The sequence below is a fragment of the Kryptolebias marmoratus genome, linkage group LG8 (assembly GCF_001649575.2).
Source record: "Kryptolebias marmoratus isolate JLee-2015 linkage group LG8, ASM164957v2, whole genome shotgun sequence".
Taxonomy (NCBI): Eukaryota; Metazoa; Chordata; class Actinopteri; order Cyprinodontiformes; family Rivulidae; genus Kryptolebias; species Kryptolebias marmoratus.
In genome coordinates, this window is record NC_051437.1 from 26,275,699 (window position 1) to 26,298,532 (window position 22,834).

At 36.3% G+C, this 22,834-nt stretch overlaps 1 protein-coding gene across 1 annotated transcript in view; it reads right to left on the bottom strand.

Moving 5' to 3' along the window:
- Positions 1-211: 211 nt before the first annotated feature.
- Positions 212-22,834, bottom strand: part of cpne9 (copine family member IX) — an 83,493-nt gene continuing 60,870 nt past the window's right edge. Inside the window, exons 15-21 of the mRNA XM_017411417.3 lie at positions 22,602-22,648; positions 20,354-20,535; positions 18,295-18,422; positions 12,659-12,761; positions 11,184-11,241; positions 9,495-9,568; positions 212-4,031 (exon numbers count right to left, since the gene is read on the bottom strand). Of these exons, the coding sequence (XP_017266906.1) occupies positions 3,849-4,031; positions 9,495-9,568; positions 11,184-11,241; positions 12,659-12,761; positions 18,295-18,422; positions 20,354-20,535; positions 22,602-22,648 (775 nt within the window). The 3' untranslated portion in view covers positions 212-3,848. The remainder of the gene's footprint in view (positions 4,032-9,494; positions 9,569-11,183; positions 11,242-12,658; positions 12,762-18,294; positions 18,423-20,353; positions 20,536-22,601; positions 22,649-22,834) is intronic.

Sequence of the window (22,834 nt, forward strand, 5' to 3'; positions counted from 1 at the left end):
TTTTGAATTTAAAATATTTGTGTCAAAATACAAATTTTCATCTTACAAATCATCTATTGGTACAGATTAAATTCAGATTAGAGGTTCTGCTGTATATTTTTGCTTTGTTTTCTCATATAAAAATAAGAAATTTTAAAAAAGCAGCCTTAAATTCAAAAGGTTACAAAAGAGTGGCACCTCTGCCTGCAGAGAAACAACATTTTATTCCTGCTTTGTACTGTTACAATGACAGATGGTGCAATTCTTTTTCCAACAGCATAGTTGGTCTTGCAAGGACAGATGGATAAAAGCTCGACTTTTTTCATAAAAACTGAAAATATGGAAGTTATATATTTGGTGTAAGCACTTCTATATATCACAGCTGGTTGTCAGCAGTTATTTTCAACAAAAGATCGAGCAGATACAGGGGATTGTGATGAATCGTTTGGGGCTGTAAGTCAGTTATGAGCCTTGTTTCTGTTTGATAAGTTCATCAACTTTAGGAAAAAGGAGTACACACACACGGATTTAAACCTCATGTCAAAACACAGCAAGATATTTGTTAAAACAAAAGTTTTTTTTCATAACTTCTACATTCTTTTTATCAGACATTCTTAAAAACCTGGACATTTATTAAAAAAATATTGTTAGAATCACCTATGTAAACTGTTTTTCAATCTCCAGTAAGAGCAAATGAGTGAGAAAGACATTTGTTTTATCACACAATGTTATGTATTTATATTGAAATAGTATACATCTTTATTTTTTTAATGTTTATATAGTTAAAAGATGGACAGAAAACACAGCAGGGCTTTAGGCGTCCACAGTCATCTTTCTGATTCTGTAAGTGTTTACATTTCAATTTTATCACTTTGTCAAAATATCAAAAATACATATTGGTTTACTGGATTCTGCAAGTCACACAGCAGACAAGTTAGTTCTGATACACACAAATGAAAATTTACAATGACAGAGAAAAAAATGCATATTGAGATATACGTTTATCTCTTTTTTTTAAGGTGGGAGATGGCATCTATTGTAACACTGCAGCTGATTTATTCTTCAACATGCAAAAAAACATGATGAAACAAGATCAGAAAAAGTCAATACACGGCACATAAAACACTCCTCTAAACCAACTTGACGTTCAAGCAACACACTTCACATAAATGTTTCTAGGTCCTCTTAGTTTTACACAGTTCTTTGTCCTAATTCATCTCATGATTGGATATTCATCTTTCCTGAATGTGGTCATGCACATGTACTGTTTGAGAGTATAGGAAAGCACAGTAGTCATGCATAATAAAAATACCCAGTTATACAAAGGGTAAACACTAGGTGGCAGCCTTTTCCTACTTTACAGGCAGCTCCAGTCGGGACTGGAAACAAAATGTCAAGTAATGGCAGGGGAGAGGAAGGTCCATGCATAGGGCAAACATTACACTGGGAGTCAGATATATTGCTTTTCATAGAATGTGCATTAATCCCTCGTTAAGATTCATTTACACTAAAAGAATGCATACAAAGACTTCTCAAACTAACCTACAACAGCACTAATGTGTGACCTTAGCTCTATGCTGCCACCTGTTTCCTCTGATGCCTCTTCTGGCATCAAACAAAACAAATCTTCCTCCCCGTGTCCTTGTGCATCCCTGTCTCTTTCCTCCACTCTGTTGCCCCTGCCCTTCCTTTCTTCCCTTTACGCCCTCCCCCTGGCTCTTTCCCTCCCTCCCTCCTCCTCTCTGCAGGGCAGTTGGAGACACTGGCATTTCTCTAACAGCAGGGGGGGGAATCTGCACCCAGCCTCGTCCCCCACGCTGGGCAGAGAGAGGGTGGGGTGTGGAGCTGCAGACAGAGGTGTGTGTGAGTGTCTGGGTCTGGCACTGATCTGATAGCATGTGACCTGATCGCTTACACTACATCTGCCTGTGTTAGCTTATTACTTTTAAAAAGAGCAACTGCAAATGGGTTTAAAGGTGCTCGTTATAAACTATGCAATCAAAGATGAAAAATGTTATCCTGAACTACATCAAACGGAGCAGAGCAGTTTGGATGAATTCAATCCAGTAGTTTTCCAGATATAGTGATATGCATGTCTGAAATGCAAGTCCACACTCAATGTAAACAAAGCACTTTTATCTGCATACTTTACTCAACGAATTTGACCATAAATGAGTACGAATACATCAGAATTGTCTGACTTCTCAATCCCACACAGCTCTTCCATGACTGTCACCATCGCTGACCTATTTTCAGTCACTTTGGTTGTTTCTTAGATAAACAAATACACGTAGAAGTTGACAGCCATTCACGAATTCTGCTTACAAATCTTTATTTAAGGACACAGAAACCATTGATATAAGAAAAAAAAGTGTGCAGATTTTGTTTCTTACTTTAATTTATTTTCTTGTTTCTTTGTTTGTTTTTGGACCGGCCTTCATGACATTGAAATGAGAACTTTTGAAGGGATTGTTTGGGAGAATAAATCACTCTATGACGTTGTAAAGGTGAACTAAGGTTCAAACTTTGCACCACATATGTTTGAGATCCCTTTTTCTCAATAAAGTTTCAGTTCATTTAGTTTCAGGATCATGTACCTACAGTCGCAAATAAATGTGTTGGTACCCTTCCACAATGTTAAAAAAAAAAGTAACCCCCTAGCTATGTGACTAGAGGCTTTGTAGCCTCTACCTTTAACATGGATATCTAATCCATATAATAATGTATCCTTATAATAATACCATATAAACTGTCCAAAGACATCTAAGCTAAAACTGGACTAAATTTAGTCAAAAGCAGAAAGTTTTGTGGACATCTAGATGTATGTTTTGACCTTGGATTCCAGCTTGAATGGTTTTGGCTCTTTTTGTATCATCTGTCTGATCAGCCTGGGGTTGAATTTCTTCTTGCGTGCCGGTCCTGGGAGGTTGGCTACAGTCCCATGAACCTTATACTTTTTAATGATATTGGCAGCTGTGGTCAGGGGAACAGGAAGCTGCTTAGAGACAGTCTTTTAGCCTTGACCTTTAACCTGGATATCTATATTCTTCTTTCTGAGCTCCTCAGACAGCTCTCACCTTTGTTTTCTCTGCTCCATGTTCAGTGTGGTGCACACAACCATACACAACTACCCAGTGGCTGTTTGCTCTCCTTTAACAGGGTAAATGGCTCCCGTGATGCTAACTAAAGTCAAACCCTTGGTTTGAAACATGACTGCAATGTAAGGATCAATACTTTCTTTAAGGGTATCTAAAAATCTGTTCAAACTAGTTTAGCATATTTTTTCACGTTTATTTGTTTACTCTGTCGCATACTAAAGGCTTACATATATACAATAGACAATTGCTTTTATCTTAATCCTTTTTTCCTTTTTTTAAGCCTTGATTTAATGAGCTGTAAGGGTACCAACAAATTTATCCACCTCTGTAATTGGACAAATTGTAACAAATGCCAAAACTGGCCGAGGGTAATTGTACAGACCATTTGTTTAAAACGTGTCTGGTGAAACCCTGTTAAGGGGAATTAGCAGATAAATTTTAAAAAGTCACCTCAAAATGTTTAAATGTCAGCGTGCAGGGCAGGGTCATGGGTTATCCTCACCGTGCTTTCGTACAGTTTTCAAAAAGTAATAACAGCAAGAGGAGAAGATGAGTTACAGCAGCAGCGGGTGAGTCAGTTATGAGCACCTGCTGTGGAGATGATTTGTGTCTGTTTAACCTCACCAGTGATAAGAGTGGAACAAGCAGCAGGTTTGTTTTCTTCTGAAGTGACAAATAAATTAAGTGAGCTGAGTGGAGATTTGTTTAAAAGGGAAAGAGAGAAACAGAGAGACAGGGTGAAGAGATGGAGAAGATGTCAGGGGTCAGGGGTCACATGTGCCGGTGCAGCGCCGGTAGAGGGGAGGAGGACATGGACGGTCGGGGTTCGATCCCTCGGCTCTTCATAAAAGACAGCAACTGGTCTGGAATTTCGGCGAGGACATCTTTAGCCAAGCGGGCCATGCTGAGGACCTGGTTTCCAGATCTGTCTATGTAGTCTCTGAACGGCACAAACTAGGAGCGGGGAGGAGACAAATATTAATGTACATGTTTAATGTACATCAGGTGTCATCAACATGATCTGATCAAAGGCCAGAACATTTCTGAGCAGACATGTTTCTGTTAATATTAACCAGCTCCTATAAATAGATGGTATTAGTCATACTTTGTATTTCAAAGTTATTAAACAATTTTCTTCTTTTTAAATTTTTTTTACTAGTGAATCACTGTAAATAATTAAATATATATATTAACAAAATACCTAGAATTTCTTAACAGAATGCATATCACCCGCCACCTTTCATAGGCGAGCTTTCACAACACTCAGAGGATGAACTGGGAACGACTTTCAGCTACTACCACACCAAATTTTAGACCAATATGTTATAATTGACTGACTTGTGGCCATTTCTGTGTTGGTTAGGTTTATTTAGCTGCTGCTGGCATCTTTAATTGGATTAATTCTAACACTGAATCAGCTGTAGATGTACATCTACTGAGGATTTTCTGAACATTTCATTAAAATCTGTGCAGTGGGTTATGAAATATTTTACTAACAGCAAAACAAGTTTTAACTGACTGATTGCTTGATGTTCAAAGTCTAGGTTGAGGATCAGTGTCAGCTACTACCACATTAGATTTTAGCTCAATATCTGTAAAAGTGACAGAGTTAAAGCCATTTTTGTGTTTGCTTATATTTTGCTCATTTTTTCTGCATTTGACCTTTTATGTGCCACTGCTTTAAAATTCCACAATATATTCTCAACTGTTTTATCTGGTAAAAACATACAACTTGCATTAAGTCAACATTTCAGGTGATAAGGGCAGCTGGTGTGTGACAGTAAGCAGAGTTGTTAAATAATGATACCAAGGAAGAAAGGTGTGTTTGTGATGGATTGTGAAGCTGCCCTTGCCTCCAAAGACTTAATTAAGGACAACCGGGAGGATGAAGGAAAACTCTGCCCTTCTCCTTGTTAATCCACACAGAAATGCTCTCATCAGTAGCAGCTTTGTTGAAATAATGATTTCATCTGCATATTTCAATGTCCCACAGTGCACCACACTAAAAAAGGAGAGTGCTGTCCTGATTATACCACTATGCATTTTTTAAGCTTGAGATGGGCTGATTTCTAGTTCATTCAGTTATTTTTCTGTGGAAAAATGGTGAATAATATTTGAATAATTGATAAACTGCTTGATTGCAACAGACAGCAACAACTCTTGTGCAAAAAAATATAAGACCACAAATAGTAAATTCTCCCCCCAAAAAGTCCCATTTTGGTACCGTGCCTGCAAAATGTCTGCCTGTAATGACAAACAAAATAAAGATAATCTGGCAAATGCTTAGTGGAATTGCCAGGTGTATAAATGTTCTGGTCAGTGCCTGCGATGTTTGATTGAACGGCAGCTGTGCCTGTAGTGGCTGGGTGGATAGTGAGGAATAAATGCTCATTTTAAATCAGCTTTATTGATGTCAGTGTGGACCTTTTCAAATATTGTGTATTTTCTGAACTTCAAACAAAATCTACAAATTTCCAGTTTAATAAGATGAAATAATTAAAGGTCTTGAATAAATGTATGTCATCCACCACCTTTTATGACAACATTTCAAACTAAAATCATCTGAGAAGGGATGGAGTTAGAGCTGTTCTGGTCAAACCTTGTAACTGATGTTATGGTTGGTCTCAGTACTGTGAGATCTTGCATTTTTCTGTTTTTAGTGTGGTAGTCACACCAAATTTGTAAAAAATACTGAAGTCTAGACATTTTTCTGTTATCTTAGGTCAATTAGCTGTGGCCCAATCATGAACTGGGTTGACTCCAAATGTTAATCAGTTGTAGATGTACATTCAATGAATACTCACAGAGACATTGTCACCTTTCACCTTCTGCAGCAGCAATAAAAACTGCAAGTTTGTTTATTTGACAGGCTTGAATCATATCAGAACCTTTAGGAATAATAAACACAAGATGACTATGATGCCTAAATACTGCACTTGAAATCTATAAAACTTTGTACTCTTGATGCTGCTGAAACAGTGATGTCAGTTTTTATGTGGTTTTCGTCCTTGTCAAAACCTGCCACGCTCTTTATTCAAAATTCAAATCAACCACCTGCAGTTCGCTCAGTGATTGCTTGAATATTATGCTAGCAGGAGCTAATGCAGCTTCAAGCAGAGATGAGAAGTTTTTGTTCATTTTTAAATGTTTAGTTGTCACTCATCTTCAGATGTAGAGCACAAATTATTCAGTTTTCTAAGATCTTGTATCAAACTGACAAAGAGCATGAAGTTTTTTTTTCTTTTTAAAAGTGGATAAACTTCCATCATCTATCAGGTATCCTGAACAAAATTCTGCTTACAAATCTAAAAAAATTGTTTAAATGGTCAAACATTTGATTTCATCTCAGTTTGTCCATTGTGTTGTCAGTTTCTTTGTCTTCAAACTGACTTTGCAAGATTATCTACAGACAGTCAAATAAAAATACTCATAAACAAGTATCATAGCAGCACAGTTCTTATCATATCAAACAGAAAAAATGGCTATAACCTTGTCAAATATACAGATAATAAGATATAGGTTGCTGTAGTTTAGCTGAGAGTCATTTACACCACATAGTTTGAGCTCCAACAGATCAACAATCAAATGAAACCATACATAAATTTATTTTCAAGATTTGATCAAATCTGCTCCAACTCTGTCACTTCTCATCATAACAGGATCTTAATTTAAAACTCTGGCATTAAAAGTGGTGGGTGATATGCATTCCTTCAAGGAATACTGGACCTTTAATTTGTGCCGCTTTTATCTTTATGTTCAGTTGATTAGAACAGAATCACAGATTTAAATACAAGATTATCTTATGCAGAAATTGAGACATGTTTGAAAGAGGTATAAATTAAATTATTCCATACTGAACCCAATCACTTAGCTCTCAATAAGAGACAATCATAACTATTAAAATGGTTAATTACATTGTTTGCATTGTCTGCTTTCAAGAAAACAAGCTAATTGAAAAAGAAAACTGAACCCGCATCTTTACATTCAGATAATGTTCCTGGCTGAAACGTGGCAGCATTTCATCAGTTTAGGCCAAAGTTATAACACAGGAGACGCCAAAGATTCAATACTGCTGCAACAAAACCAGCGATCAAACTGAATCTGAGACAATGAAAAAATAAAAAAAGGAAGCGTGACATGTGGAGTGATTGCATTCTTTTCTGTGTAAACATCCCATTTGAAATCCCGCCCAGGGTTAAACACAATCAAAGGATTAAATGTGATTACTTCTGTTAAATAAACAGAATTAATGGACAGGACTGTGAAAAGAAGATACCCAAATCAATAGAGCTTTAGCAGAAATGCATGATTTGAATAACTATTAACCTGTTTAAAGTGAGCCATAAACAATGATGTTAGTGTCAAATAAAAACTGAATATTTGTTCTTATAATAACCATCCGGTGTAAGTTTGATGAAGTGATGGTTTAAAATATGAAATCTTCTCAGTATGTAGACACCAAACATTTATCACTACGAGGGCTCATTTATCATTGTACTCTAGCTGCTGCAAGCTGACAGACCAGTCTTCCCCACTTCCATCTGAATATTAAACACGACATCGTTATCAGAGACTATTGTACTTGCTTCCTGTTTATGTCCTCATATCTCTAAAAGGTTCTATAAAACAACTGCTGCCAGATGTAGTTTTATCACTGCGAGGGTTACTGCTCGGCTCTCAATAAAACTCACCGGATCTGCTCTGTGAGTTGGGTACAAAACTGATAATAAAAGAAGTGTCTTTCTGTGGAAACGCACTGAGGACATTTTCTCACTTTTCAGAGCCTTTTATTTACGGATACCCCTTAAAAAAACTTTTCTACTTTTTGCATAAAAATGTACTTTCAAGTGTTTATGAGAATAATTTTATGTATAATGCATTACGAGCCGAGGAAGGAGTAATCAAAGAGCTTCTACTTTGTTGTTAGTTTATAAAAAATACATGGGGTTTGGAACAATCTTTGAAGAAATAACAAAAAATAAATAAATAATAAAAAAGTGGCAATCCCTATAGCTCATGCAGCATCTTTAAAATGTACTGTAGCTTGACAGTCTTAAACTGAAAGATTTTAAGTTTTGTTCGTTTTTTTTTTAATATAAAAACTAAAACAATTTAATTTGTAACGTTAATTAATACATTTATATAATATATAGAAAACTAGAGGGCCAAAGGTGAATGTGCTAGAAAGAAAGAGGAGATAGATCTGTAGCAGCTTCAAAGTGACTGTTCAGATCTTTTGAAGTAGGCTTCTATAGAAAAGTTATGAACCATTAAAGGAATAGATCAATCATTTTGAAGTGGGTTTCTGTGTAAAAGTCGTTATACTTTATAATATCATATATAAACCTTCCCAGCACAGTCAGTTTTGCAGTATACCATTATTTTGACAGAACCATTAGGAAATTCCTGCTGAATGTGAGCCCTGTAAGCTTTAGAGGTGGTGTTCACATGACCATCTATGAAATGTTTGGAATGGAGCCGTTTTAAGAAGCGAGCAATCCACTTTGGTCTGGCCTTGCTCTTTGCTTGTCTGGTCAAAACTCTTTTTTTTTTTCTCCAAATTAAGGTAGATCAAAAGCTATCTACAACAGATATTAATTGGTTAGTCAATTAATACATTACCACAAATATAAAGGTCAAATAAAGGTCAAATATTTCCACAAAACGCTAATTCAAAAATATCTGAATTATCCCTTTATTGTACAGACACCTCATTTTTAAGTGGAATATAAAAAAGAGTGCTGTTACTGTTAGAACAGACCCTGAGAATAACTTCAACATGTTATTGACTCGAGCTGAGTCCAGAAGACCAGATACATTTGCAAGCAGAAGTATATTTATTTAATTTCCCTTTGGGTTTAATAAAGTATTTTTGAATTGAATTTGAATATTTTACATTTATTAAGTCAAGTCTGGCTGATGTGTTCTAATAAATACAGCAGTTTCCTACCTGCATACTGTGAAAAACAAGAAATACATTTAATACAGAGAATGAACAACAACTCATTTTAATTTAAGAAAGTAATACTTATAGTTTGTAACTTAACAGATGCCTAAATGATAAAAAAGTAAATATACTGCACATTTCCACTTTTGTTGGTAACCAGATACTATGTAACACATTCAGTTATGAGTTTAATATTCCTGTATCAGGGGGATGTTTTTTGTGTTTGTTTGTATGTGTGAAAAACCTCAAGCTCAACTGAGCTGCTGACTTTTTATAAAGCTTGGTTGTTCTGGCTCTGAGCAAAAGTAAACCCTAATGTGTGCTTGTTTGTTTTCTCTTGGATGACAGGTCTCCCGTGTGTGTTTGTGTGTGTGTGGAAATGTGACCCATCCTTCTCTGGGGATGTATCTCCTGCGCTGGAGAAGCGCTTGAATCTAACCTGCAAACTTACATAGAATCATGAGGAGTACCTGAACAATGTCTCTCTCAGCTAGACGTCCTCTGGAGGAAACTCGCACCTCATCTCCATCCAGCTCCTCCATCGCTAAAAAGACAGGAAGGGAAAATGACTCAATACTGGAACCACTGGGGGCGAATATGAAAGAGCTACAAGACATCTTTTCGTGTTCATGACATAATTGCTAAAGTAGAACACAGCATGCAGATCGAGGAGGGGATGGTCATAACCATTTGTACATCAAAAAAACAATTTCTCAAACAAATCAAATGTCAGAAAATAAAAATACTTCTGACCACTCATGGGGAAAATTCAATCGGTAAAAACTGCAGTCGTGGCAGAGCTTTCAGACAGACAGTTCAAAAGCATCCAAATATAGAAAGAGAAAAATTGGACCTGGTTGGAGATGCCACTCTCAAAAGGTTTTAGAAAAAAGGACCTGCACAACAATGTTTATCCTGAAACTGTCAAAGGCACTAAATAATCTGCTGTCATGGAAAGATGGTTTTGCACAAAGTGAGTCTGAATTAGCAAAAAGAAAAAAGAAAAAAGAAAACAGCTCAAAGAAAGTCGAAAAAAGAGGACAAATATTTAAACGTGGCATGTAATGAGCTTGAAAATACCTTTAATATAAGATATTAAAGGTCTCACATTTCTTAAAGAAATGCACATCACCCACTGTGGTTCATGCCAGAGTTTTAAACTACAATTATTTCATGCTGAGAAGGGACAAAGTCAGATCCATTTTGGTTCAAACTTGTAAATACTGCAATCTCATGCAATACTGTGAGATCTTGCAGAATCTGTTAGTGTTCAGAGAATGTGAGTTAAAGACAGATTTCTGTTTGAAAAGGTTGGTTATCTATGGTGACCATCTTGAATTGCATTGAATCCAAAATTTAATAAGTTGCAGTTTCATATTCAAAGATTGCTTTCTGGGAGTTTCATCAAAATCTTTCCAGATGTTCATGAGATACTTTGCTAAAGCTACAGCAGTCCTTGGCAGCGGGTGATAATGATCAGTCCATGCACATTTTAAGGTGCTGTTAGTTCACTTTGACCCTGAGACCTTCAGACACACCTCAGTGCTTTCACAGCAAATCCACCACTCGGTTGCTTAAACAAGTTGAAACAATATGGCTACCTAACACAGTAATAAAGTGTTAAGTCGTTCCACCCTGTTGAGCTGTAACACACACACACACAGTCCCGACTAAGAAGTAATTCATTGATCTACAGGCAGTAAGATGCCCACACACTTGACTTCATTGACTTTCCTGAGTAATTCTTCCATGAAGGGGCAGGAGTGCTGGTGAACAGAAAAAACTCAGGATGTGACATCACTGTGGTGGTCTCCCGTTAGTTAAAAGTCAAGGTCCGTGTTAAAGGATTCTCCACAGGTCAAAAATGCATGTAAAGTGATTTTTTAAACACTTGCTTGTCGGTTCTCTGCCTTCAGCTCTTCTTTAACTGTAACTTTATTTTTCATTTTGAATTCCAAATTCAAAATACTTTTTTCAATTTTAGGACGTTTTGTTATAATATATGTCTTAACTATCAATTTAAAAATCTTCTTGACAAAAGAGAATAGAAATACAGTTACTGTGACGCAGATGACAGGAAAACTAAAAAAAAAAAACGTTTTATTTTAATGACTAATCTATCTTTTTTCTTTTCATGGTGTAAAATACACCCCGCTCACCATCAAACTCAGCAGGTCCAACACCAACAATGATAATGGACAAAGGGAGTGATGCTGCCTGTGGAAAAACAGAAAAAGAAAACATTGATGATGCTTGTTCAGTTCAACCAATCTGCTAAAACTTTGAGAGGCTAGATTTTATGAACTTTATTGGGAGTTGGATGTCGATTCGAAGGAAATCATTTTTCCTCCCCAGGAATTCTGAAAATGTGCAGAAGGATTCATCCCACCTCACATTGGTCTGGTGTTCATTTTGAAATAGCCTCTTAAAAAGTTACTCAATTAAGAATCTTTTTCCTTTGCCTTGTGTTTTTCCTTCTTTTGAAACAAAAGGTTGTGTTGCAACCCCACCCCACCCCACCCCAGCAAACAAAAACAAAACAACAACAACAAGTTATGTATAACACCAGCTGATGCCTGATCGCATGTCTGAACAAACTGAATTTCTGCTTTTGTAAAACAGCTAATAATCCCTGACAAAGATGCATAGTTTAAACAGGATTTTTGAAGATATCTCTCCATTTTTATTTTACACAGCATGTTCAGCAGGACTGTTTTTGTTTGTCTTAGTCCCAACAGTTTTGTTTTAATTAGGGGTTACTTCTTTGTACAAACAGCTTTTCATAATTAAACCTCTTCATCACCATCTATTGAAACTTCTGCGCAATTTAGTTCGTTCACCTCGAACCAGGTAATAAAAGCGAACCAGCAGGACGCACGTGAGGCACAAAGCGTATTTCATAATCCCCAGTTCTTTTTATTTATTCATTTTTTGGCACCCTCTTATGTACCAGATAAAGGGGTGCTGCTCTACCGTGCTGTATTATCTTTTGCTCCCCCTTTTTTTTAGTCTTACATCATGAATGGCAAACAAGGCTATTAACTTTTTCATAATGACGGCTACATGAGGTCTTTATATCTTTCTACAAAGTTTGATAAAAGGGTGGAAGGCAACATACGGACCTGAAAGGGTGACGTCGGCCCAATGTCCCGTCTCTTTCATGGGGACATCTGCATTCTTACATGCAGAAAAATATCTTGGACAGATACGGTTCATGTGGGAAAACATGTACTGCAGCTTTACTTTAGGCAAGTCTTCCAAACTGATGCAACGTCCTGAAAACCTTTTAGAACAAAGGGCTGATGGGATGTCAACACTCCCTTTATTCCAGAAGCATTTGGGGGTTAAAAGCAATTATCTAAGAGCTTTGCTTTGAGCTGCCTAAAACCTGGTGAGCACCAAGTTAGCTGTGTCCTAAAAATCACATAAAAACGTTATTATCAGGAAATAAACTGCTCTGTCTTTCTCCTCATTGCCTCAGAGACATGAGAAGAGGATGCTGAGATGCACATCAGTATCAGTCACTGAGGAAAAACAACTATTGTCTATCAGTTTCTGACTGTTTTATCTGACACATGTGCATAGACCTATACGTGTGTGTGTGTGTGTGGAGTATATGTTTTTGTTTACTCACATTAACCACAGCCTCTTTGGTCTGGACCATGTCAGATATCACTCCATCTGTGATCATCAACAGGACAAAGTACTGAGAGCCATCTGTAATCTCTGCTGCACAGCTGGGGAATGCACAAACACACACACACACACACACACACACAGTTTAGGAGCTAACATTCTACCAAAGCATAGAAAACAAAGAACACCTGCCTGCCCTATGGTCAAAGACATATGAGGCTAAATCCAGTTTTAAAAACATTTTATAACTCATTACAAGAAAAGTATGAAATTTCACAAAAAAGATTCTATCAACAAAATTGAAAGTATGGTTTTCTTTGCCTGCGTACACTTGCATGACCTTTTGTTGCTTTCACTGAAGTAAAAATAGCACACTCCTTTGGAATTGCAGGATTTTTTGACGCATTTGAGCAAACATTTGATCTACTCTGAACCTTTGAACGAGAGCTGTCAAATTACAGAGAAATACTTGAACCCGAGCACCTTCTAAGGAGGGTCTCATACTTGGCATTTTATCTAATAGGTTAGATTTGGAGATGTGGTTAATTTTGTCCAGATTTGTCTGTATTTCTGTTTAATTTGTAAAGCTGTTTGATCACAGGTACAGTTATAAAGATGATCAAACATTGATGGACTTTTTCCACATGGTTACAGTTCAAATCAGCTCCAATGATAAACAACTGGTTTTGAGTTTCTCACAAAGACCCCTCCATGTGACCGGCTGGAAAAATAAATTCTATTATAAGGGCTGCGTTGTAATCTTCTCTTTTTTTGTCAGATATGAGCATCATGACTTCTTAAGCTTTATCTACACCCAGTTAAAGCTGGTTAAACAAAGGAAGAACACTGAGTTTTCTCAAGGGAGTGGAGAATTTTTCAAACTGATGCAGAAGCCAATCTCCAAACAAACAGTATACGGAGCAGAGAAAGAACTAGGGCACTCATTAAATACTTACAGCTGAAACACTGTGTCCTATTCACATGTTAGCAGCTATTGTTGGAAATAATGCTCCCCCCACATGACGGGAGAAAGGCTAATCCTCTTCCTTTCATAAGTTTTCTATTCTCCAAATCCAAATAAGACATTCAACAATTTAGGAAACAAATGGTAAAATGAACTCTTTTTATGTCTGGTCATACAAAATATCTATTGTGATGTTTGATTTGAATTTATTTTAAATGTGGCAAGTTGATTCCAGTATTTCATAATGTTCCAGATGCTTTTCTGAAGGTATTAATTAAATTTCCCACCGACTTTAATGTGCCGGCAAGATAATCGCTTTATTACTGATGAACATGGACATCCTTCTTTTCAGAACATAGAGAAAGGATTAGGCAGCCTAATAATTTCATCCTCTTGCATTTCATAGAGAATTTTTCATGAACAGTGTTAGTCCTCTTTTTGTATCAAAAGCACAACTTTGGAGAGAGATTAAAACCAAAATTACTCACTAAATAAGTGAATGTTAATGTTTTCTGAATAAAAAAAAAAATCATAGACACCACGATAAAGATAGATGGCTAATAAAGCTTGTTCATTTTAATTAACTCCCCATTTCCAGCAAAATAATGGAGAAGCAGGTTATGCTTCAGGTCAGGCTGCCTTTTGAATTACAAGTCAGTAAATTATGAAAGTGCACACTTTCAGTGCTTTCAGATTGATAAACCATTCACCCTCTTTAAATAATTTAAAATATTCTTTTCCAAATATAAAAGATTACATGTTAGGTAATTGCTAAAAATGTATTGTTTGGTTTATCTGTTTGCTACATTAGGATAAAGTAAAACAACAGTTTTTGTGCAGTTGAATGCGTTTTTAGGTTTTGATGCTCTTGCTTTCTTTGAGGTCTGGAAATTCAGGTAGTATCTGACTGGCTTCTGATGAGTTGGTGAATGCCGATGATGATGGAGTCTCCAGAAAGTCTCACAACGTTCTCAGTTTTCTTATGTGGTTGAGGAGGCTTGCAGTTCTGTTGCTTGAATTTTGAACATACATAAAATATTTGTGTGACAATGCAGTCAATGCAGGTGTCTCAAACCCACCTGCATCATGTTGTGGGCACCTCTAACCTGTCTCAAGAGCACTGGAGCTGTATTTTGACACCTTCTAGCTCATCTTCTCACAAATTTCCTGTGGTTTTGAGTTTTGGTTTTGAGTCTCCAACAGCTGCAGCCTCTTTATGAAGGGTAAAGTTAGCTAAACCTGCACAAGGCTACCCTTAATTCAGTAAACCAGACAAAGATGAACAGAACAAATCATAGTCTACAATCCAAAACTTCAAGCTCAAATGATCCCCTTAAAACTAAAAGCAGTAAAAACACAGACATAAAAGAAAATAAAATACTGCAACCCTGCCCATGTTTTCCCACTGATCCCTTTTCCTTTTACCACATGGGCTTTACTAAGAAAAACAAATGAATATACCATGGCCAAACCGAAGCAGTGAGGGTTTCAGCACGTAGCCTATGTGCCCACATGGGTGTTTATTTTAATGTGTGTTCTTTATTGGCTGTTTGTGTGTTTTTTGTAAGAAAGTAGAATATCACACCAGAGACTTACCTGGTCTACGTGACTCAAAACAATATTGATATACATTTTTTTTTTTTTTTGCAGCACCAAATGTGTTTTAGAGTTTATGAGAGTGTAGATGAAGATTTTTCTATCTCGACTTTTCTAAATCCAAACATGGAATTACCTGTTGTAGCAGGGAATATTGGTTATTTACTCACATATCCATACTGGAGGTTTACTACACAAAACTAAGTCCAGAAACAAACTAACCAGCTCTAAAAGGGGAGGACTGCAGGACACACTTGCTCTAAGAATCTAGATTAGGAGACAGCACAACAGTTTGTGAATGTAAATCACGGATCAGCCTCCTTCCGCAAATTCAGGGATAAGAAATGATCTCCATTTCCCAACAGGAGTAAACAGACTGCATTGCAGAGAGAGCTGGTGCTACTGGAACGTACTCAGAGAAAAAAGTCTAACATGACTCAGAGGATTTACTGGAAACAACTGAGTTTACCAGAGTTTACTTTACAAAACATCTTTTGGATTTATCAAAACAATACCAAAAAAAAACAAAAAACACTTGCTGTATGCCCCCAACAGCCAATCAAAACCAGCAAAATAATTGGCCTAGCATTCCTTTAGGGAATGCATATCACCTGCCATTTTCATTTTAGCTGTTTTGGCCAAACCTTGAAAATAATATTATATGTAATCCTAAGCAAAATCACAGGATGTTATGCTCAGTGGAAGTATTGGGGATGATTCTCAGTTACTACCACATCACACTTTAGCTCAGGTTCTGTAAAACTGACTGATTTATAGGAACCGTGCTTCAGATTGGATTGTGTGGCAGCCATGTTTAAACCTGATTGTCTCTAAAATTTAACCGCTAGATGTACATCCATCAAATTTGTCCGGATGTTCTTAAGATATTTTACTAACAGACAAACATGGTTGACTTTAAAAGGTAATGCTAAAGTTTTAAATTAAGATTCCAAGCAATGAGAAGCCCTTGGAGTGTGTGAATGACTTTCAGCTACTACTACACCAACTTTTAGCATAATATTTGTTATTCACCTTGTGTTATGTTGGCTGCAAAGGTTAATCAGCTGTAGAGGTACCATATATCCATTTCAGTAAAATGTGTCCAGTAATTCATGAGATGTTTTGCTAACAGACAAGGTTTAATCCAAATAATTACCTATTAAATTTTAAACAAATATCTGTTAGGAATTAATCTGTTAGAGCTCAGATTATGTGTTGGGCATACATCAAATCTTAGCTCAATATCTGATTATTTACTATTTTTGTGTTCTTTAAGTTCAGTTGGCTGTGACAGCCATGTTGAATGAGGTTAACTCACAAAGCTAACTAGTTGTAGTTGTACATCCACTGATTATTTCCTGAAAGTTTCAATAAAATCTGTCTGGTGGAAAATTAGATATTTTACTTACAGGCAGGCACATACATACACAGAGACATGGGCAAAAATAATATAATCTGCCTTTTCTTCCTGATAGTGGGCGATAATTAATCAAACTTTTCTCAAGATTTAGTTTTAGGTCTGCAAATGTGATCATTAAAGTCTTTCGTTTTCCCACTAACTTTAATCTTAGAGAAAACTTGAGCTTCCTTTTTAACATGATTTTTTTTTAAGTTAATCTGTTTGTTTTGGTATGTGTAATGAAGCACCATTGCTCAAACACAAGTAAAAAAATGTAAATTAACTTACTTATTGTGCACCAGAATCCCAGCAGGTAAACGTGTTTAAATCAGCACCAGAATTAATCTTGATAAAGTCAACATTTTGATAAGTGTTCACAGTGAATGAACACACTCCAGATTTGAGAAGAGCTTCATCCCAGCTCAATATATTACATAAAAAATGTTCTGTGTGTGTTTACCTTCATTAAATTTTGTGCAAATAACACCAGTCTGCCCCAGAGTAACTCAGCAGAGCTCTGCACACATCCTCGTCTTCAGACAAATGACTTCCCGCCATCACAAAGCCTTAAATATTCAGTCCCCAAATTTTATTAAAAATAAAATACTCTGCAGCATATTATATGAAGAACAACAGCAGGTTCATTTCGAGCAAATAAAGCCCCAAACCATTTTAAAGTAACGCCATCAAAGCTTTTCAAGCTTGAAAGGGCAATAACTAAAATCTAACTGTTGTACCTTTGCTAAATAATATATTAGAGCTAAATATTTTAATCATTTATAATGGCTTTGGCTCAGGACAGAAGCATGCAGAAGTAGCCATGTTTTATTTATAATAAGGGTACCTGTGGACTGTTTTGTAGTTTTTATTTAAACTTTGCATTTCTAATAAAGATGATTAATTTCTTGTCAGCATCATACAGCTGCCTGTTTATTCACATCCAAACAATTCTAAAAACTTTTATTATCCTGTTTGAACTTTATTTACATGATTGAAATTCTACCTTTTCTCCAAAAATCCTTCCAAAGTACAACATGTCTGTAAATTTGACAATTAAAAAGTGACTGTAAAGATCTAAAATCATGTGAGTTCTTATTAAAACAAATTAACTTTTTATTTATTGTTCTCACAACTAGACTTCATTTCTGTGTGGTAATCTGGTAAGGAAAATAAGGAAAAAGGCTTAAAACTATTTTTAGTTAAACTCACAGATGGAAGGATGGAAAACATTTTGTTGACATTTAAAAATATTTTTACAGAGTTTTATTTGATAGGAAATCATTTAATCTTCAATGATACTTTTAAGGTTCTAATTCAAACAAACTGAGAACACCATTTTGCCTGAAATAACTTATTAAATGTTTCTTTTTTATCCACAATTTGCAAAGAATGGATGTTATCAGATGCTGACAGCAAACCGCAAGCTTCTTAATCCTTCAGTCGTTGACTTTTTATCTAATGTTTCATGAATAAATCTCTAAATCTCTAATCTGCACTTTCTGATTCATGTCACAAACGAGATCTGTAAAACACTGCATATTTAAATTAAAACTGGGCAAATTGGCTCACTCTTTGAGGATGAAAACATTAGCCATAATTGGTTTGAGTAATCAAATCTAAAAAGAAATAATCGTATGTTCTAAAGGAGATTTTAGTAGCAATCTTTCAAGCTTACTTTGCTACTTTGTTGATGACAGGTGCAAAGTTGGTTGGTCCGTACAGCTGCACCGTCCTCAGGCTCTGGAAATAAGCCTCCAGAACTCCATCTATGCCCACACAGTTTGGATGATCACCGTCACCATTCTGCAACAGAAAGCAGGTGGCACTTTCATGAAACGCACAATATGCTGAAATAAAAACTGCAGTGAAATACAAATAAATCAAAGCAGCAGACATTTTGAACACAGCAGTGTGTTACTTCAATATGCTTCCATCGGTCATGATGTCTAATTCATCTACATTTAGGCTGCTTTTATCCAATATACTGTGTCTGAGTAAATATGGTCTGTGTTAAACAACAGATGGTAAGGACTTTAAATAGGAAGAAAATATACAGTAAATCACTTGGAGAAAGACACGCAGTCAGAGCTGAAACACATAAACCCAAGTGGTACTAAAACATGTTAAACTTTAAAACTCTACCCTCTGGAGAGTATAAAGAAATGCCTTAAAATTATTTCAGAAGTACATCATATTAAAGTTTGCAATAATTGGCTGTCAGATATAAAGATAATACAATCCGGTGAAACTGTTTGCACTGCACTAATTGGCTGCACTAATAAACCCCATGTTATTGATTAAAGAACACAGCCATGGATCACTAGATTGAAAAACACACAAAAAAGTCAGACAAGAACGATTTCCCTCCTGCGGCCGAAAGGTGAAGACAAACAATAATAATAATTGTGCTCATGCTTGTGCGCATCTTCATGTGTTTGTCTGTTAGCAACATTTCTCATGAACTACTGGATATAATCATTAAATGTGCATCTAACTGACTGATGTTTGGAGCCAATCTAGTTCAAGATAACTGTCACCTTAAACTAAACTTATAAAAAAACAAAAACAGCTAAATTCAGTCAGTTTTACAGATATTGTGTTGAAGTTTGGTCTGGTAGTAGCGGGGCATCATTTATAACACATACATTTACAACTCAAGTTTTAATCATTGCAGGGCATTTTTGCTTAAGATTTCAGAATTAACTGTTGGAGCCAATCCAACATAAATCAGTTTTAGCCAACACAAAAATTTAAATAACTTGGTAAATTTCACAGATATTGAGTTGAAATTTGGTGTGATTGTAGCTGAGAGCCGTTCACAACATATACTCTGAGTGCGACATCTTGCAACATCGCAAATGATTGCGCATAACCATATTTTCAAGGTTTGACAAAAACAGCTACAAATTCTCAACATAAGATTGTCTTACTTTAAAACTGCAGTATCCAGGACATCAGAGAACAAAGATGTGTACCTGACAAACATCTAACATTTCAGACTTTGTAATAAATGCTAATTTCAGAGGAGCTTGTCATTCTTTCTTGTTGAGTTTTTATTGTGAACTCTTTGTGCTCCAGCTATGCTGTTTCAAAAGAGTTTCTGCTTCCAGGCAAAGAGGAAAAACTTCAGTTTCCATGAGATTTGATTAGTGAAGGTCAAATTTAACAAGATCTAAATCCAGTTGTTTGCTTTGAGCATGTGAAAAATGTCGCTTAATTAGATAAACAGACGTCATAAACATGAAGACATGTTTATTTTTTATAATGCGATGGTTGGCAGAGGAAGTTAATAGATTTATACAAAGAAAACAATAAGGTCTTATTTAAAAAAATATATGTATTTTTTATAAGTGTGAGGGTTTAAAAAATTAAATATCAAGCATTTTAAATATTTATCATATTTTAAATTAAAGGCCTTTATTTAGTTATTGTCTGCTGCTGAAAGGCAAAGACAGACGGTAATGTTTTGTCTGTCTGTTAGCAAAATATCTCATAAACCACTGGATGAATTTTAAGTAAACTCTCAGAAAGTAATCACTGGCTGTACATCTACAGTTTATGAACATTTGGAGTCAACCCAATTCAAGATGGTCGCCACAGCATTAGCCAAGACAAAAATGGCTACAACTCAGACAATTCTACAGAATTGTCACCACATCTCCTGGTCAGATCAGCTGCGTAAACGTGCCCTGCGAGTATGAATTCATATGTTTGTGTGCACGAGGATGCCTTACCAGGGGGAACGCGTGGGAGATTTTGCCATCGGGGGGCAGCTTAGCTCCGAAGCCATAGGCAGGAAAGAGCTTGTCGCTGTCGTAGTCCTGGATTATCTCTCCCACTGCTTTCAGGGCCATGGCATATGCATTCATCTGGTAGGGGCTCATATAGTGGAGGGAAGTGGGCTGGGACGGGTTACCTTAGAAAACATACGTAAAAGAACAAAACACGGGTAATAACAGCAGATCGCTATCCTAATTATGGCAGCCACACATAAAACCCTTGAGGGGTTGTTTAGACTTCACATGTCCAGAACTTTTGAGCTGCAGTTGTTGATTCTTGTAACTTTGAAAACAACAAAAGTCCAAAAATTGGAAGGTTTAGTGCTTTTCAAACAAAAAGAAGCACATCAAATGATGAAGCATAGAGTCCGTTAATGTTCAGTGTTGGTTAAAATGCAGTCCCCTGAATTAGAGATCCTATCACCAACTGAAGGAGAAGGCTGGGTAATAATGATTTTGCTTGTGTGTGTGTTTGTTTGTCTGCATCATTAGTAAAATAACTCATAATTAATGAAATTAATTTTAAATAAACTTTTTAGAAAAAAATCATTGGATGACCAACTATAACCAATTAACTTTTGAAGTCAATCTAATTCAAGATGGCCACCACAGCAAAGCAATCTTAGGAAATACAAAAATAGATATAAAACTGGGTGTGGTAGCAGCTGAGCATTTGAGTATTACATGTAGTTTCAAAGCTTGTCTTAGACTGGCAGTAGGATCAGCAGATCACAGGTGGAAAATATCCAATGTCAAGAAAATATTGTGAGCCTCATTGTTTTTGTTTTCCTTTTGGGGGGTCCCAGAAGAAGCATGCAGCATGCAGCACTCCTAACAGAGACTGGTTATGAGATAAATTACGTGAAGACAGGCTGTGTTAGTAAAACAGGAAGAAAACAACATAATTTTATCACTTTCAAAATCAAAGAATCATATAAAGAGGATTATAAGAAAGAAACATCACTTTATTAATAACAGCCTTGCTGAAGCATATGCCAGGGTTATAATTATAGCACACATTTTATTATTACGTGCCAATGCAAATGAATGCCAGCTCCCTCCTCCCGCTCTCTTGGATAAGATGATCTGAAGTCTCTCCTCTGTTCTAAAAAGAGTGACCTGCTTTTAAAGGAGATGAAAGGATGGGATTGATCTGATAAGCTGCAGCGGATTCCACACTCAGACGCACACACACACACACACACACTGTAATGTGTTCCCCCCTAATCCAATTGAGCTTCCCTCTACGCCACAGGTGCACATTGCACCTCTGGACACGATAAATACCAAACGCCTTCCCCGTCTCCAGTGCACCGTGCATGTCTCATCAGTAAGAACCGGAACGTTGCGACATATTCAAGGCAGTGATATGCTGAACGACACAAATGAGTGTCTAAAATGTAAAAGAAAGAATTCCATTGATTCTCAAACAAAAGGAAGGATCACCTTTCACCATGAAAGGATGTATTTAAAAAATAATCTCTTTTCTATCTGTAATTACAGCTAGTTTCAGAGAATTCTGAAGTTTCAAAAAGAGATGTAACACATGGTAATAAAAAGGAATAAGAAGCATCACGCTTCAAAAAAATCTAATTAGTCCCCGTGCTATATCCAATTATTTTACAAGCTGAGCCAAGTATTTGATATGCAACAAACTCCAGTGAATTTCGTCTCAACAGAATTGTCTTCAGTTTGCTATAGGTCAATAAAAGCCATCAATGTTAGTCTAATTTAAAGGCTAGTATTTCTTAAAGGAATGCATATCACCCCATTCCTTACAAGCCAGATTTTTACCTGAAGGTAAAAATTGTTGAGAAATGATGGAGTTATGGGCTTTTTGGTTGAATCTTGAAAGTAGCTTTATGTGAAATCTTTTGCAATCAGGGAGTTCTCAGAGTGTTGTGAATGACTCTCAGCTACTACCACATCAAATTTTATCTCAATAATTATAAAACTGATTGAGTTATGACCATTATTTGTTTGGTAAGGCTGATTCATTTTGGGGTTGACTCCAAGAGTTAATCAATTGTAGATGGTCATCCAATAATTACTTTTTGAGAGTTTCATTGAAATCTGTCCAGTGGTTTGTGAGACTAACGTAAGTCAAGACAGGCAGAAAATAAAAACAATATCACAATATCTAAATTTACCTAAAGGAAAAATAATGCTACATATCTAAAAAATAAACCAGAAGCTGACCTACCATTTGATGCCGTGAAGTCTATAGCCACTGTGAAATTCAGCTGAGTCCTGTTGCAAAGAAAGTGAGAACAACAAAGTGAATTAAACACCTTAGTATTCTTGACATGGACCATCGTATGTCCAACACACAGATACACCGGCACAAATAACTGTTGTTCAATCGGCTTTCTGGTTGACTGGTTGGGAGCTGATTAGAATGGCATAACAATCGTCTCCTCACCACCTTGAATGTTT